General features: G+C 38.1%; 1 protein-coding gene across 1 annotated transcript in view; it reads left to right on the plus strand.

Moving 5' to 3' along the window:
- LOC112118626 (synaptojanin-1-like) overlaps positions 1–18453 on the plus strand; it is a 122226-nt gene that overhangs the window by 46982 nt on the left and 56791 nt on the right. Inside the window, 5 exon segments of the mRNA XM_029911417.1 lie at positions 3189–3341; positions 6701–6866; positions 8109–8132; positions 15014–15205; positions 15334–15418. Coding sequence (XP_029767277.1) covers positions 3189–3341; positions 6701–6866; positions 8109–8132; positions 15014–15205; positions 15334–15418 — 620 coding nt within the window.

An 18453-nucleotide genomic window follows, 5' to 3' on the forward strand; every position in this document is an offset into this window, starting at 1 on the left:
TGCAATTCCAAAGGAGGAGTAGCGTAACAGTTCCGCACAAAAGCACTTTACCCATAACACTTGCTGAGAGTTCAACTAAGATTTCTCAAATTGAACTTACAGTAAGCACTGTGGATAAAGGTCTTTGGTGCACATGCTACTGTCCTAAATGGTTACCAGTACTGCTGTCTAGGAAACATGATTAGTCCATGAGTTTTGGATTACATAGAGAATGTTACAGTTGGGCCCACAGCTATGCCCCAAATCTGTGGCTGTCAATTCACTCTAGAATTCAGTCTTTTCTGTAAAATTGTGCTCCAGGATATCAGCTTTAATATTTAAAAAAAAAAAAAGTTTCTAGTACTCAAGGTTATAAAGCAAAGCTTGAAAAGATGAACTGAATGTAAACTGATGCAGTGATATCTGTGAGCCTGAAACAATATCTTTGAGAGATTTGGTGTGCTCCACTCATCTTAATAAATTATTAATTCTGAAACCTAAACATGAAAACCTGCAGCATATTTAAAAATAGAAGTGAGTGGACACTGAAACTAAATTAATATAAAAATAAACAAGACTACTTTACTTAAGGTATTTATTTTTCTTCAAATTCAATAAAACCCTCCAATTTTAACATTTATATGAAAATTCTGCAGAATTTTCAATCGAAAGCTGTAGAATCCAGTGACTTTGAAGCAAAATTTAAATCAAATTGTCTGCCAAATACATAGAGCTTTGATTATAGTAGTTTGTCTGTACAATGATGTTGTAGTCAAATAGTCCACTGAATTGAAACTTTATCTGATTTTTTGTTTGTTTGTTTTCTTCACTGTTAACCTGTCTCATCCATAGGTAAATGGTGGATTTAACCAAAGCTTGAAAGATCTAAGGTTTTTGTAGTGTTTCAGCTGCCTGTACTGCAGGGAATTATTATAATTTTCATCTTATAGAACTCAGAGAAATAAAGGGAAAAACAGGCCAGCTAGGGTCTGTTGTTAATATATATTAATCTTGGTTGGTTTTGGAATTCTTCCTCTTTCTGTATGACTTAATTCACTGTGTGTACTGTAAAAAATGATTTGATTAAGTATTCGTTCATTCATATATCTATCCCATATTGATCTTGTCATGGAAAAGATACCGAGATACCTAAAGAAGATCCTTTTGATCCTAAATCTGTGTCCATCATAGTTTTGAGCTTGACAGTTCATGGTAGACTGATACTCAGGTTCTGAAGTAGTCCAGTTGGGTGAGCTAGGATGACCTGTATTGAATAATTTCCCATGTTTTATGTGCATTTCAGTTGTCTGTTTTGTAGCAAACAGACACCTGACACTCACTTGAATCAAAATATATAGCAATTTTATATTTACAGGTCTACATTTTGTTCTCTTATACCAGTGTAAATCTGGAGTAAAGTCACTAATTTCATTACAGCAGGAATGTCCAACTCATTCCGTGGTGAGGGCCACATTACCATTTCAGTTAAAATTCATGAGCTGGGAATATAAAGCTCACCAGCAAGAGGCAATTTTTTCAGTAGTCTCCAACTGCTGAATGAGCCCCTTTAATTGTATTTAAATGAAATACATACACTATTTTTTTTTTTAAGTAGGAAGCCTGTTTTTTCTCTTCCAATTAGTTTATCTCTAGTTCCTTGTGTTTCTATAGCCACATTGTAGGTTTTTTTTCCTCCGTTTTCTCCAACCCCTGCCCCACTTTGGACATTTCTCTTCTCCCTTCATCCTAACCATACCACTTTAGGATTCTTCCCCAAATCTCTTTTTCTCCTTGCATCCTTCATAGCATTGCCAACCCTAGGTGTTCAAAAATCAAAAGTAAGGCCCAAAAATTATGAAAAAAAAAAAAAAAAAAAAAATCTTATTTGCCTTCTGGTTTTTGAACATTTAATGTTTGTTTTCAAGCTTATATCCATAACCATAAGGGCTAGAATCATTTTAAAAAAAAGGAAGGAACAGAAAGAGAAATTCCCATGTGATTGTATGACTCCAGAAACTGGGACTTTTATAAAAATATCAGATCTCATGAGACTCATGATAAAATTGCAAGAGTTGGCATAATTCTGTCCCTTTGAAGATTCTTCCTCTCCCTTCTCCTGGGGATTTGTCCTACCCCATTTTTTGCTCTCCCTGCTTCTTTGGGAATTTTTCTCTACTCTCTTTTCTCAACCTCCTTCCCCCACACCCTTTTGTTATCTCCAGGAGTTCTTTCTCCCCCACAATTTGGAAAATTTCCCCCCTCCTCCTTTTTGGAATGGGCAATGAGTGAGGAGAGAGAACATAAAAGGAGCTGCTTCCCCAAGCCTGGGGTTGGGTAACAGCAGCTGGGTACAAGAGGAAGTAGATATCCAGCTGAGTCTGTTGCAGTAGGGTTCAGTGACTACATCAGGGACTGGAGAGCAAGGGAAATCTCTGTTCCCCTGAGCCTTTTATGTGTGGCATTGTGGAGGTGGCAGTGGTGACTATAAAAATTGCTGCTAGGGCCAAGTCAGGCAGATCTCCTCCCACTTTATCTCCAGCTTCTTCCAAGACCTTTTCAGCTACATCTGGCAGATAGATGCCTGTGAGAAGGCTGTCTGGAAGAAAAGATCCTAGGAGCTAGATCTGCCTGTGTGCCATATATGTCTCATACCTCCAGTTTTAAACTAATGCAACTGTAACTTATAAAGCTTACTTGATAAATTAACATCCTGCCTACAGTGACTATAAGAATAGTGATTTGAAAATTGTTTCTTGACTCTATTAGTAGAATTTTGAGGGAAGATAAAATGAAGCACAAAAGACATTGCTGCCTTACTCATTTGAGTATCACAGAGCTCTACATCCATTGCATTCTGTTGGGAAAGGTCAGTGATACTCTGAGACTTAGCTGAGGCTCTGATAGGAAGAATGTAGAGTAAACTCTATTTGAATACTAATGAAGAATTAAAGACGTGGAAATAAAAAATAAGGTTATGATATTAAAAAAAGTCAAACCAAAAATAGCTAATTCGATATAGGTGGTCTTTCAATGTTTTAATGTTTTATGTTTAATGTTATGCTGCTGTGAAAGAGTTTAACGTGATATAGTGTCATTTTCTCCAGAACACAGAGTTAAAGTAAATGCATTTTTTTTTTTTTTGAAGGGAGAATTTGACAATATATATTTTAGTGTATTCACTTCATGAGCCTTCTCTTGAACTGTTGCAGATGCTAACAAAGCAACTGGAGGTTTTAGGTTTAGCTGAGAAGCCTCAGTTGGTTACTCGCTTCCAGGAAGTTTTCCGGTCCATGTGGTCATTAAATGGTGATTCTGTCAGTAAAATATATGCAGGAACTGGAGCTCTTGAAGGAAAGGCTAAGGTAAAAGCACTTTTTAATAATAAACATTTAGCAGTATTTGAAGTGAGTGTTTCATTTTACCATGTTGTAAGGATTTTCCTTTATCAAATGTACTTTTGTAAAAAAAATAATGGTGTAATCAAAAAAAGATAAAATTGAATTAAAATAAAAAAGAAGTCCTAATTAACAAACAGTGTTTCGGTAACATCTTTTCCCAGTTTGAATTTTCCCCCTATTCCTGGTTAGTACCCTCTTTAGAGCCTGGAGAGGCTCAGAGAAGACCCACTGGTCAATTCACATTGCAGCCTCAGAAGATATATGTTCAATCCACACTAGTTTCTTTGCATAGTTTGTTTCCTCTCTGGGCCGTTTCCTTCAATTGCATTAATTTCATCTAACATATCAACTTTCAGTTGAACATATTGTGAAAGAAAGTAATAATTCTTGTGTTTACTCTGGTTGGTCTTGTCTTATCTCTTCTATTTACCATGTTAATTTGGCTAGATCATGGGTCTCAAACACGTGGCTGCCTGCGGAGTTATTTGCTGCCGTCTGCCAAGCTCCCTGCCCCCCTCGCCTCCTGGAGTTATTTCCTGCGGCTGCCAAGGTCCCCTCCCCCACCGCCCCCTTTGGCCCCCAGCGCGCCACACCCCCGCTCCTCTGCCTACCTCCAGGCGCTTCCTGCCACCAAACTGCTGTTTGGCGGCACTTAGCGCTTTCCAGGAGGGAGGGGGGAGGAGCGGGGAGCCACATGCTCAGGGGAGGAGGCGGGGCAGGGCGAGGATTTTGGGAAGAGGTTGGAATAGGGGCAGGGAGGGGGCGGAGTTGGGGTGGGGACTTTGGGGAAGGGGTTGGAATGGGGGCAGGGCGGGGGGTGTGTGTTTATATCTTTATATGAAAAGGTGTCAGTGATGTGGCCCTCGGGCCAATGTGCTAGTCCTCATGTGGCCCTCGTGGTGATTTGAGTTTGAGATCCCTGGGCTAGATCATAGTTCATGTTCCTTCAGCTGTACCTTTCTAGTTTTCTGGTTACTGGGAGGAAAAAACCAACCAAACAACTCCTTTCCTACTTTCCTCTGTCTTGTAATATGCAATTCTGTGCTGTTTCCCAGCGTATTGTTCATTTTATTTCTTCAGCCTATTTTGTCCCAGTTAATACACAAGTTGTTCAAATCACCTAATGCTATCTTTTTTCTTTTCACAAATGTTTTTTTTCTTTCTTTTTCTTATCCGGTGATATAATTTTTATGGTGCAACATTTGCTATATATCCCTCTCTTAATCCCTCCAATGTATCCTTTTTCACTCTCATGCAGTTCTTCATGTACAAGAATACTCTTCTTTGCAGTCTCTCAGATCTCCATTTCCATCTTCATTGTGTCATTAATATTTAGACCTTATTTAACTATTTTGTTTTTCCACCATACTTCAGTTAATCCATAATGTCAGAAATCCTGTGCACATGTAGCTGTCAATGGCAATAGGCTCCATAAAAATTAATTAACTGATGGATCAGATTCTGCCTTTAGATTGGTACATGCAAGTCCCATTGATTTGGGAATTGTTTGTGTTCCTCTGAGGGTAGAATTTGGCCCATTATTTTTAATTCTATTTTCTGTGCTAGCAGTGTGATCCAGACCCTGGAAACTTAAGGGTTTCTCCCTGTTTCCTGACTTTTTTTCTCCTTCGGCCTTATATGTTTGTTTGTTCAATTAAATTAATGCTTCCCTGTCATGCTTCTGATTATTTAGCATTTCATTCACTTTGCTGGTTTCTATTTAGGCACACTATATCTTGTTCCTGTTTGCAAGTTATAAATATTCCTTGTACAACTGTTAACCTTCTTTGCTAGTTCAAAAGTACTCTTTGGTCAGGTACAGCTCATTCTACCTGGAAAAGGTCCATCTGTTCTAAAAGAAACAGTAATACTCACAAAGCCCTGCAATATATGACATTATTTTTGGTAACACATCTAGATCCCGCATGAACTATCATCTGCTTCAGGGGCATATTGTTAATATACCTAAAAATATTGCTGGTAGGTTTCTATCCTAATTTCTCAAAGCTTGTTTGTAATCTGTATAGTTGTCATCTATATGTAATTTTGATTCTTCAAGGTCCAAGAGTGCTTAAAAGTTTTTTAAAAAAATCACATTTAAGATATGAAAAGATTCTACCTTTAAATTGAAATGTATAAATATACAGTATATTTATATATAGAAGAATCTAGCTTTAAGGACTATTATATTCATTTACATCTAACACCTTAACTACTCTTTCTTTTGCTTTCTCTGGGTTCCTTTCAATTAATTGCCTGAAATGTGAATGGTGAGTGTTTTTTAGATCATGTCATACATTGTGTACATTGTCTGATAGAAAGGAAACAGCCTCTTATTAAAAAAAAATTACGGTAAAATAGTGAAGAAACTTTACCACAAGAACACTTCATCCATACATTTTTAAAAACCATGATTCTGGTTAACTTCCTTCTAACTTTGACAACAGAATAGCTTCTTTTGCTATTTTGTATTATGCTCAACAGACCTAAATAGTGGGATGATTTTGAGCTTTCTTAAAGCTTTGTTTTTAACTATTGTATGCACTGAAAGTGTCCTTTACAAACAATTCAAGCCATAAATTTACAATTCTGTAGAGAATATAATCCCATGCAACATCCATGAAGGAATATAGTCTACATGCAGTACTGACTGTGCGTATACCACTGAATGAAATATCAGGCATTCATGATGTGATTATATCATCCTCTCATGTCAGCTGACTCGGGCTTGGGCTGTTTAATTGTGATGTAGATGTTCAGGCTCCAGCCTTAGCCCAAATGTGTCTGCTGCAATTAAACAACCCCATAATTAAACATAGATATTTCATAATATTAATTATGAATGCATATATTCGTGTGTGTGTGTGTGTGTGTGTGTGTGTATGTATGTGTGTGTATATGTATGTATGTGTATATGTATATGTATGTATATGAAAGAATGTTTTGGTTTCATGTGCTTGTTCATCTCCCACTATTTGAGAAAAGCCCAAAATTCCATAGCATGGTCTAAACATTGCACTGTGTGAATTTTTTTTTTTAAGACCAAGAACTTAGGTAAAACTAATGTTCTTCTCTCCTCTTTTACTGGAATAATTTGGTTTTTAAATGTACCTTGACATCTCAGAATTGTCTTGTGACTTTTGCGGAAGGAAAAAAATGACATATTACAGTAAACCCAGAAGTTGGAGTTATTTTAGCATTTAAAGTAAATCAACTCACTGATTTGTAAAAATTAGAAATTGAAATTTCAAAATATGTGAATGAGTGTTGCCAGTGTTTTATATTTCCAATGTAAAATATTTTATAATCTTCCTCCCTAACAGGCTGGAAAGCTGAAGGATGGTGCTCGTTCTGTGACCAGAACAATTCAAAATAACTTTTTTGATAGCTCCAAGCAGGAGGCCATTGATGTTTTGTTATTGGGGAATACCCTAAATAGTGATTTAGCAGATAAAGCACGGGCTCTCTTAACCACCAGCAGTTTACGTGGTATGTGTATTTCAGGATTTTACTCTATCTGATAACTCTTGTTGCTAATAAAATTACGCAGATTCTGTTTCTAAGCATTATTTAAAAGTATAAATGTCATATAAGCAGATTATTTAAAAATATAGATTCTTATGCTTTGCTAATATTGCCAGGCTACCCTGCAGTGATGGTTTCTGTGCTATTTATATGGTGTGGCTAGTTGTAGAGGTGGGATGGTACAAGGGATAAATATTTGTAAACTACATTTTTAGAAAATAACTAGCTTTGTCAGACAAGTACTGTACTTTTAATAGACCTCTTATAGATGTAATTATTTATCTCAAACTTTGTTTTATAGCAATTAGAAACCCAAGTAATTACATATCTAATTTGAGAAACCAAAATTCCTGGTTTAGTAAAACTTTCTACCTTATTTTTCCCAGTTGGGAGCTGGATGTCTTCATCTGACATGTCCTATTCATAGTGAAGGGAATTCCCAGTATGAAAATATATTCCCAATAAAGTTTGTTAAGGGTTTGGAAAAATCTCTTTTTACAGTCAAGTTTTATTTCAGAATACTAGTGTTTATCGCAATGTCAGTTTTCTAAGACATTTCATTGAACAATTAAAGTAGTGCAGAGATTAGGGGAAAATTAAAGTTATAACTCTGGATGGTTTATTTACTGCTTGAAGCCCTGAAAGTCTTCACCTCTCGGCCCCCTCTTTTTTGCCCTGGTTGACACACAACAAGACTCCGTATCATTGCAATCTTCCGTGCATCTGAGGAGTGTTAGATGGGTCTCCTAGAGCAATTCAGTGTCACTCTGAAACTGACTGAATGTTGTTCTGGATTGACTCTGCTCATTTCTTCTCAATCCCGCTGCTGAATGCAAGCTGTCTGTTCAGTGCACATAGATGCTGGTAGCCCAAGGAACAAGAGAGTCCCTGTTCATCAAATGTGGATTTTTTTGCATGATCATGCGGCCTATTAACAATAGGGTTACCTGGCCATCATGGAAAATCATTTTAAATTAAAGGGTTCACCAGGAATAGGAACATTAATTAATGACCATCGTAGAGCTTTTTAAACATCTAGATGCGAGTGTCAGGATTTTATAGCACACATAAAGATATGCTTGAACTGATAAAGGCAAAAAAATTGTTACAAAAGTTATATTTCAGAGCATATTCGCATAGCACTACAGTTTTTAAAGCATAATTGTTTACTAATTTCTTCTTGTTTTCTTCTTGCTGCATCCATAGTTTCAGAGCAGTCATTGCAATCAGGTATAGTATAGTAAATTTAAGCCAGAAACATCTGAGTAATTATTGTTCTTCCCTAGCTTTCTCTTGGGTTCCTGCTTAAGAATTCACTCATTCTCTGTTTGTGTAATTTAAGCAAGAGACCAAATCTGCTTTGCCTTCAGATTTTTTTGGACTCTGCACTTATGTACCTACCACAAAGTTGGGGATGGTTGTGTAATATGAGGAAAGCTGATGGGGAAAGGGGAAATAAAACATATTTAATTTGTTTGGGAGTGTGATGACAAATTTAATGGATATTTTTCAGAGACTGTTTCTTTCAAGTCGCAAAGGAATTTTTTTGTTTTTAGTCAAAACCAATATTTCAGCTAGGATAAGGAGTAATATACAATAGCAATATCTTTAGAACAGTCACAGTTTTAAGTACGGTAACTTAGGCTAACTTGCTTTTAGAGAATATCTCTTCTTACTGGTTTTGTGTTCTTGCACACAATTAACGAAGTTCAGAATGTGTCATAGGTAAAGATCTAATTGGTTACCCAGTCTCTCCACTATGTCAGGCACAACTTTGTTATACATTACACTAAAGCTTAGAACCCTACTGTTTAACAATAATATATTGTACTTAGATATATGGTGTCTTTTATCTGAAGGATAAAACACAAAACATTTTACAAACATTAATTAACGTTTTACAAACATTAAGCCTCACAACTCCCTTCAGTATTATTCTTGTTTTACTGATGGGAAATCTGAGGCACAAGAGACATTCAGCATGTCCATACAGACACTTAGCGTACAGCAAGCTGGGAGGTAAACGTAGAGCACACTAGCCTGCTGTGAATCCTGTTGCCATGTGGACCTTGCTATCATGCACTAAAAGTTCCCTAGTGCAATTTGACTTATTGATGAAGCAACTATAAGTCAAAGCACCCTATGGAACTTTTAATGTATAGTATTAGGGTTCACATGGCCAGTAATGCGCAGCAGGCTAGCACAATGTAACTTCATACCCTAGCTGGCTTTACACTGAGTCTCTGTGTGGACGAGCCCTAAGTGACTTGCATAGTTTTACACAGTGAATCATTTGCAGAATATAAGAGAGAGGCAGAAAATATATTTATGGGAACTGAAGGTTCCAATGGGTCTTGTAACTCTGCCCAGCCTCAAGAACCTGACCCCGGAGGTGGAAGTGTACGTACAGTCATCTTGTTCATTAACTACCTAAATGCAGTCGTCATATTAGTATGTTGTACAAGACATGTTGTTGACTGGTACGATTATCATATAAAGTGCTTGCTTATTTCTACCACAGTACTGTTTCTGCATGGAAGAAATATTGTGAATTCACTTGGGTGTGCTACTCCTGAATATATAAACAGGTGATGTCTGTACTTCAGTAAAACACCCGTGACTGGCCCGTGTCAGCTGACTCTGGCTCATGAGGCTTGGGCTATAAAATTGTAGTGTAAACATTCAGGCTTGGGCTGGAGCCTGGGCTCTGGGACACTATAAGGTGAATCATAGAATATCAGGGTTGGAAGGGACCTCAGGAGGTCATCTAGTCCAACCCCCTGCTCAAAGCAGGACCAATTCCCAACTAAATCATCCCAGCCAGGTGGGTAGGGTTCCAGACTCTGGGCTCCAGCGCAAGCCCAGTTGTCCACTCTCTGCAATTTTATAGCCCTGCAGCCCGAACCCCGTGAGCCCAAGTCACCTGACACTGGCCAGCTATGGGTATTTTATTGCAGTGTAGATATACCCTTAATGTTTAGTAGCAGTCAGTATTCTCCAGTGCTTGATACACAGACAACGGCCTACTACTGTTCCAAAGCTAATCCAGCTGCTCCTAATATATGGAGATATAAAACTGGAAGGGACCCCGAAAGGTCATCGAGTCCAGCCCCCTGCCTTCACTAGCAGGACCAAGTCCTGATTTTGCCCCAGATCCCTAAGTGGCCCCTCAAGGATTGAATTCACAACCCTGGGTTTAGCAGGCCAATGCTCAAACCACTGAGCTCCCCCACTCCTGTAGCTCATTTGCACGGATAATGCATGGTAGGGGTCATTACAGTGGCACATGACTTTTTTCCCCTCTTTTTAAGAACTCAAATTAAATTTTAAAAATCCGCATTAAAAGAATGTTAAGGTTGCAAAATCAAGCACTCAACATTTAGGAAATGCAAGAATTAATGGATAATAATGCAAAATGCTACTATATGTAAAGTACAGAATAAAGACCTGGTGCTGCAGCCGTTATATTGTCAAAACTCCCACTGACTTGGCCTGAGAGAGAACTACATAATCAAGCCCATGTCTTATCATTTAAATCACCAAAATACCTTGATTCATGGTTATGATGGTTTGCCTGTAAATTAACAGATCAGAATTTTTTAAAAATGTCCTTGTGGATTATGAAAGTAAGACACTTTTGCAACATTCTGAGGAGAAGGAAGAGGGAACGCACAGTAGTATATTTGATTGGGTAGGTGCAGGGAATAAAAAGGTTGGATTCTTTCTTTAATTTTTTTTAAATCCTTAGATTGTAGTTGTTTTGAATGATTTGCTAGTACACTTCTACCCTGATATAACGTGACCCGATATAACACGAATTCGGATATAACGCGGTAAAGCAGCGCTCTGGGGGGACGGGGCTGTACACTCCGGCGGATCAAACCAAGTTCGATATAACATGGTTTCACTTATAACACAGTAAGATTTTTTGGCTCCTGAGGACAGCGTTATATCGAGGTAGAGGTGTATACTCATTTTTATCTGAAAGCCACTTTCTACTGTTGTGCAAGCAATATAAATATAATAAAGTTGTGCCGTTCTTAATCTGTTGTATATATTATGAGACAATTTAGACCACTTCTTTAAAACAAATTACTCACCCGCAGAGATGTCAAACTTTTGTTGGACATTTATTTTGTACAACAATTTCTGGGCCTTAATCTTACAGGGCTTGATCCAACACCAGTTGAAGTCAGTGGCTTCAGTGTAGTATCCAGCTCCACATGCCCTTAGTCCCTGGGTGAGGAGAGATTGTAGACATAACCAGTGGAAGAGTCCATAGTATTGTTCAGCAGTGACCCTTTGGCCACCTGGGGGGCATTGATAGGTAGAGCTGGGCAAAAATTTTTTATCAAACTCGTAAAAAATGTAGATTGGGTGATACCAAAACATTTTGAAGGCTCAAGTTGGTTTTGTCAAATTGTTTTGGTTGGTGGGTGAGGGGAATTTCAAAAAATCCTTTTAATTTTATTTTAACTAATTAAAAAGTCATTTTGAACCAAAAAACTGAAACATTTTATTTACAAAAAGTAAACGCAAAATATTTTTACTTTGGGTACTTTTTTAAAGTCAGTTTTAAAATGGTTTTTCAATTTTGTCCAAGTGAAAGTTTAGTTTGACCCAAAATTATTTTTTAATTTTTCGTAATTGCCAGCAAACCAAAAACATTTGTTATTCACATAGACCTCTTGACAGATTCTGCAAGGCATCCTATTGAACACTTTGCCTAGAGGATGGTGGCTGTTGCCTGAGGCTTTAAAATAATGAGGATTACAGGGATAGGATTTTTGGAAGGAACCCAGGATAACCCTAAAGAGAACTTAATCAAGAATGTATTGCTCTGTAGATTACATTATTTAAACAGTACTTAAATGTTAAAAGCTTTTTGCTGGTAACTTATAGTTAAGCATGTAAATAGACTACAATTGGAGCTTTAAACATGTAGGTTCCTTCCCTCCCCCCTCCCCCTCCCGGACTTCCTATTAGCTTTGGGAGGTTTCTTATTAGTGCTCATTGCAGCCACTTAACTTTTTATTTAGTATGTCTAAATGAGACCACTAAAACTCTTACTCCCCTTTTAAAATACCAAGTATACCTTAAATATTTAAAAAAAATAAATAAGTAAAAAAAAAATAGTCTAAAATGTCTCCAGAACGTACACTGCAGCTAAATTACTTTTTCTTTTCTGAGATATAATTTGAAAGGTAGCTACTGGGTTTGTGGAGTGATGGAATAAAAGACATTTTTATTGAACGGAGAAAAAAATGGAAGGAGATAATGTTGATAGGGAGCTATGAAAGAAAATGGGTTCATTACATTTTTTTGGGAATGAGAGGCACAATCTCACATTTTTTATTTGTTTTCCTTTTCATATATTTCAATTTAGGACAACAGTCGTGTGGTTTAGAAATCTTTCTGGTTTAAAACATTGTTGATTTTATGCCTGTATTAAGCATGCTGCTAGCAATCTCCTGAAAAATTAAACCCCAGTCCTGTAAGAAGATATGTCAAAAGGGGCTCCTTGCAAAATCAAGGGCTAAGTGATCAAATATTTAATTTTGTGACACTTTTAAAAAGCTATGTGGTATCAGAGCACTGCTATTTTTTTAATCTAAAATAGCCACTGTAAATAAGGATGCAAATTTGAGTTGAATAGATGAGAGAATTGTGGTACTTTTCCAAAATATGGTCGCTTGTTACCACTTGCAGTAGGTTGTGCAGATGTTCAGAATATGACCGTGCATACATTGATGGGTTCCTTTGGTTCATCTCATCCTCTTTGGGGTTTGGATACTCTCATTGGCTCTGCTAAGCTTCTTGGGCCTGGTTTTCCTTCAGAGTGTCTCAGATGCTTTGCTTGGCTTCCCTTCAGTGGGATTTGGATACTTCTCTGGCATCTGTTGGGCTCCTTGACTTGGCTTTCCCTTGATGGAGTATGGATGTTCCACTAGTCTCTGTTTGGCTCCCCCTAGGTGAGCTCAGATACCTAAGGCTCCATTCCTCCCTCTGGTTTGTTGGCCCCCACAGCCCAGGTTGGGGAAGGAAATCCGTGGTATTCTCCCAAGTACCACCCATTTGTGGTACCCAGAGGAGATGTCAGTTAAGTACATTGGGCACATCTTGCATAATGGTGATCATCCCTCTCCTTTCTTAATGTTTTAATCAGCAGTGAAATAGTTAAACTCGATAAACTATTTGGTTTACACTCCGTTGACATTTTGAAGATTTTCTTCCAAACTATAAGGGCTAGACATTTACTGAGGGTTTTTTTTTTTCTCTCACAATTTAAAAGCTGAGATTCTGGAACAAAGATGGTAGCTTAAAAAGTAAACAAGTACTAGCTCGCCAAACTGCCATGAGCTGACCTAGTCCGATCTCTGAATAAATATATTGTGATCAGTTGCCCACTGTTTCTCAATGGAGTACAAGGCTAAGGGAAAAATACAATCAGGCTGTTTGCTTTTTGTAATTTTGATAGCACACATGCACCAGGATGATGGTGTTACAAATATGTAAAATAACTATCATTTGGTAAAGCATAATGCACATAAGACTTGCTGTTAATCTATTGCATTTTTTTCTCACTGTGGTTAAAGGAAAACTGCAATGTTAATATAAAAGTATTTGGATCTTTAATCTAATTAGGGAGAGGTATTGTTCACTCTAAAAGTGTATCTTCATATATAATACAATTAATCTAACAGGAAGCTGTCACATTACTGATATATGTAAGAAACGTAGTCCCCCAATACCATGGTATCAGAGCATCTCACTGTCACGCTGTCAGGAGTGGCTCACGACCATAAGTGCCAACCTCAGGGAGACTGTCAAAAAATAGAGCAGACACCCCAAACTGGCTCTTCTGTTCTATAATTAGGTTTCCCCCAATCCAGTAACAAGTGTGAACTCCTAAACAGTCTTACCAAGGAGTCACAGACAGTCCCCATGGGCATTCAAGTATATCTTGCCACCCAGGACTATGTTATAGATGGTCACTTTACACCAAAAATCACAGTAGTGTTATAGTTACTCCCAGTCCCAAAGGACTGGTCACTTACCCCAGGTTCTTTGTTCTCAGATCTCTTCCCAAAGACAATGTCTATAGCCAGTCCTGTTATAAATTAAGTAAAGGTTTATTAACTAGGAAAAGAAATAAGTTATTTACAAGGTTAAAACAGGAAACATACACACAAATAAGTTAGTCTTAGATTTTAAAAGATAATATGAGCTTCTGTAGTAATCAGCTCCATATGTCCTTTACGGCTGACCCATGCCAAGCACTATGCGGGGGGTCTCTTGATTATGTTTAGGAATCTTTGCCCCTCAGAGTCCAGACAGCGTGAAGATCCCAGTTTCTCCAAGTCCTAGGCTAGTGCCCTTACCCATTGGTGAATCTTTCCTCGTCTGATACAGAGTTGGACTTTGGGAATTCATCTCCCATTTCACACACATACACAATCAGATTTGTACATTTCTATTACTGTGTATGATTAATTTATAAGTGTCTAACCAAAATAAACAATTCTATTAAAATGATAGGTAAGAAACTATTTGTATAGATTTATTTATTTAAACTCTCCACATTTAATCAGTGATACAAATTAAGTGATACAAATTAACAAACCTGAATGTCGTCTTTTGTGAGCATTTAAACAGGAACTGAATTTCATTTATTAATCAACATAATCAGAGAGGACTTCATGTTGGGATGAATCATTAAAAATGTTGATTTCCACTGAGACAAATCATTCAGATTAGAGACAGTGCAACAGTGATAATTTTCGAAATAGTTTTAGAAATATCTATCTTAATGTATTTTCTTTCTTAGAAAAGTTAAGAATTTAACTCTAAAACATTATAAATTACTCCAGTTCTGCTTTGTCGGCATCCTGCCCAGACAAGTAACATTCTTATTTTCCATTGTGAAGTACATCACTCTTTTTCAATACACTGCAGTTTGCTTTCAAAGCTGATAATTTTCTGCATGCATGTGCATGGATTAGTTGCATTTTGTTTAAGAAGAGAAATGTGTCTTCTAGGATCTTGTTCTGTTGAATTTTGTGAAAGTCTTCTTATGCTGGCTAATGCATTTTTTTAAACCTTTTTTACAGCATCTGTAAAAACACTAAAGGGTATGTGTGAAAATTTTTATAAGTATTCAAAGCCCAAAAAAATTCGAGTATGTGTTGGAACATGGAATGTCAATGGTGGGAAGCAATTTCGAAGCATTGCATTTAAAAATCAAACACTCACTGACTGGCTTCTGGATGCACCAAAGTTAGCTGGTATCCATGAATTCCAAGGTAGGATATATATTCTCTTGATTTGCTTGAAACCTTTTGGTCATTAGAAATAAAAATTGGGATACAAGGTCTTAGTTATAAAGATAATTGTGAAGAACAAATAGCATTTTTTTAATACTTAAATGCAGATCGAAGAAGCAAACCTATTGACATATTTGCCATTGGATTTGAAGAAATGGTTGAGTTAAATGCAGGAAACATTGTGAATGCAAGGTAAGTGGTATCATTATATACAAATATTGTTCATCTGGTACAAGTATAAAGTTACAAGTTTTAGTAAATATTACATTACATTTTAGGAAAATTATAGCATTTTATAACACCCGTGATTAATTTAAATAACTTTGTCACTGTACCAGTTGCCTCTACCAATCTTCCAAAAGACGTGTACTTTTCCCCAGGAAAAAACTGGAAAGCAGTGACCACTAGGGCCAAATCCAATATGCTCTCACAGATCCGAATAGTCAATACAAGTACATATCTAGAATTGTATCCTCACCAGCCCTAAGACTTTGTTTCTTCCTATAGTGCTGTTGAGGCAGTTTTATCCCAGAAAAATTATTCTTCTTTCAGAGTTTTTGTACATTCCCACTTCTGAGACAGCAGCTCCTAATGTGAGCATGTGGAACCCTCTTTCGAAGCACTGTCGGAGGGGGTGCGAGGACACTAGGCAGGACGTATGTCAGATGCCCTATTTTATACAAGAAAGCACATTCCTCCAGCCTGGCTGTTTCTTCACCACGGCAGAGAGCAGAAGGGACTCTTGGTCATGTCCTGGGCTATTCCTAGTTTGCATTTAGCTATTTTATTTCTTGTATATAGTTTTCCTAGTGTAGATTAGTAGGGAATTATATTTTTCCAAGTTCTTTCAGAGTTCTCTCCAGCACTGGGACCATGGTCGTCTGCATGGACGCTAAAAAGAGTTTTAAGAAGTGCACGTTATGCCCACCTTCAATCCCAGAATCAGCTGCACATGTTCACTGCCTTGGATAGTCACACTCTATTGCATGATAGGTTGATGAGTAAAGTCAGAACTGGGATTGATAGCAGACATCACCACCCTCGACAACAGCCTGTTCTCTTATAGAATCATAGAATATCAGGGTTGGAAGGGACCTCAGGAGGTCCTCTACCCCAACCCCCTGCTCAAAGTAGGACCAATCCCCAGGTGGATTTTTGCCCCAAATCCCTAAATGGCCCTCTCAAGGATTTGAACTCACAACCCTGGGTTTAGCAGGCCAATGCTCAAACCACTGAGCTATCCCTCCCTCTAGGTCTTCCAGTGAACTGGAAGAAATTCCTCCTTGACTCACTCTGAGGATAATGTTTCTTGGTGTAATTCTGGCCTTATCACAAGCCAGAGCATTCCTTCTGGAAACGGATTCCTCTGCATCCAGCAGGCCCATGTCATTCTGAAAAGGTTTCCAAAGCAGACCATTTGCTTCTTTCGAAGCCTCCTGGAGCTAGTGGCATTGACACATGTCATTTCTATCACCGGCTGCATGTGAGACTTCTGCAGCATTGGGTAACTCAACTCCATGCCCCAAATAGAGACAGGCTGGAAAGGAGGCTCACTGTCTTGATGCAAGTGTTGTTGCAGTTGAACTGGTGGGAGTTCAGGGACGGTGTTCTCTGAGGATTGTCTTCCTTTTTCCACCTGTGATTCTAGATTAGGTGAAGCAGATAAAGTTTGAAGGACTCTCTGCCTGTTCCTTGAAAGTCCATCAAACAACTATATCTGCATGCCACCAGCATGTTAAAAGGAATATTGAGTTTCTCACCTTACAGCTGTCAGATTCTTAAGGGAACTTGTTAGTTGCCTTTCCTCCTACAAAGGAATCTTCCACTTCTTGGGACTAGAATCTACTTCTAACGAGGCGATGGAGCCTCCCAAGAACAACTTTCCTTAAAGACAGCTTTCATTTGTTGCCATTACCTCAGCAAGGAGAGTTAGTGAGCTAAGAGCTCTAATGGCCAGTCTACTGTATGTAGTAGTCTACAAAGATGAAGTGGTATCTACCCTTCACTTTTCTCAAAGTCCTTCCCATCCTGTGTTCTTCCTTAGACTCCATTCACAGCTTTTACCCTGAGAACACAAAATCCTTTGGAAAGTCAAACAGGTTACTTTCAGCAGATGAGGAAAGATGCGAGGGAGAATTTACCTCAATCCAGAAACTGTTTTAGTGAATTAGGAAGCACATAAGCTCTTTTACAATATAACTAGAGTGCCAGTGCCTGCAGGATTAAGGGTCCACTGCATATGGCAACTGCTGCCTCCAGGGCTTTTTTAGGCATCTTCCAACATTGGAGGTTGGTAGGGCAGCAACTTGGAGTTTAGTATATACCTTCAACATGTATTATTCCACAGACTTGACATCACGCTCCAGTGCCCATTTTGGGATAGTGGTGCTACAGTCCATATTTCACTAAGAACTCCTTGCCCACTGTTCATTAGAGAGTGCACAGCCTAGAAGTTTAAAAAAAAAAAAGTTATTTACCAGTTACCAGTAACTGCTGCTCTTTGAGAGCTGCCTCTGTGCATTCGCATTTCCTGCCCATCTTCATCTCTAGCTTGGAGTTCTACAAGTCATCACTACTTGTGGTTTAGGAGAAGGAACTGAGGCAGTTTGGGGGTGGGATGTGAGTGACTAGGGTATCTGATGTAAGATGCCATGCAAGAGTGATTGTGCCCTCCTCAATGGACATGGCTTTAAAAGAGGGTTCCGTATGATCTCTTCTAGAAGCATTATAATCTCTATTTCTGTTCAGTTGGCTACTACAGCATTGGGTTTGTGTTACATCTGGAATGAGAGCCAAGGTTTTTGATTGCATAAAGAAAAAGCTTTCCAGTCATTGCCTCGAGGGGGAAAGCAGTTAAACTGAAGTAAATGGAGTAACCGCACATTTACACTGGTGTAGCTGAGTTCAGAATCGGACATGGTGCTCTGTACTCACTATTGCAAATTGTTAGGCAGTGATTACCCAGTACAATTTCTGTGTCTGGGATTTGTTTGATCCTTTCTTGGACCATTTGGTTGCTGACAAATAAAAAGAGAACGACATTATTATGCAGGTCCAGATGTTATGCTTATACAAAGCACACGGGATCTTTATAGAGGAAGGTAAATACACAGCATTTATTGAGAATACCACAGTTAGCATATGCTTTTTAGACACACACACACACACACACACAGAGAGTCCTGCAGTGATGTTTATAGTTACCAGTCCAGAGTCTGGATCAATCT

Source organism: Terrapene carolina, unplaced genomic scaffold, assembly GCF_002925995.2.
Source record: "Terrapene carolina triunguis isolate 2854851 unplaced genomic scaffold, T_m_triunguis-2.0 Scaffold30, whole genome shotgun sequence".
Classification (NCBI taxonomy): domain Eukaryota; kingdom Metazoa; phylum Chordata; order Testudines; family Emydidae; genus Terrapene; species Terrapene triunguis.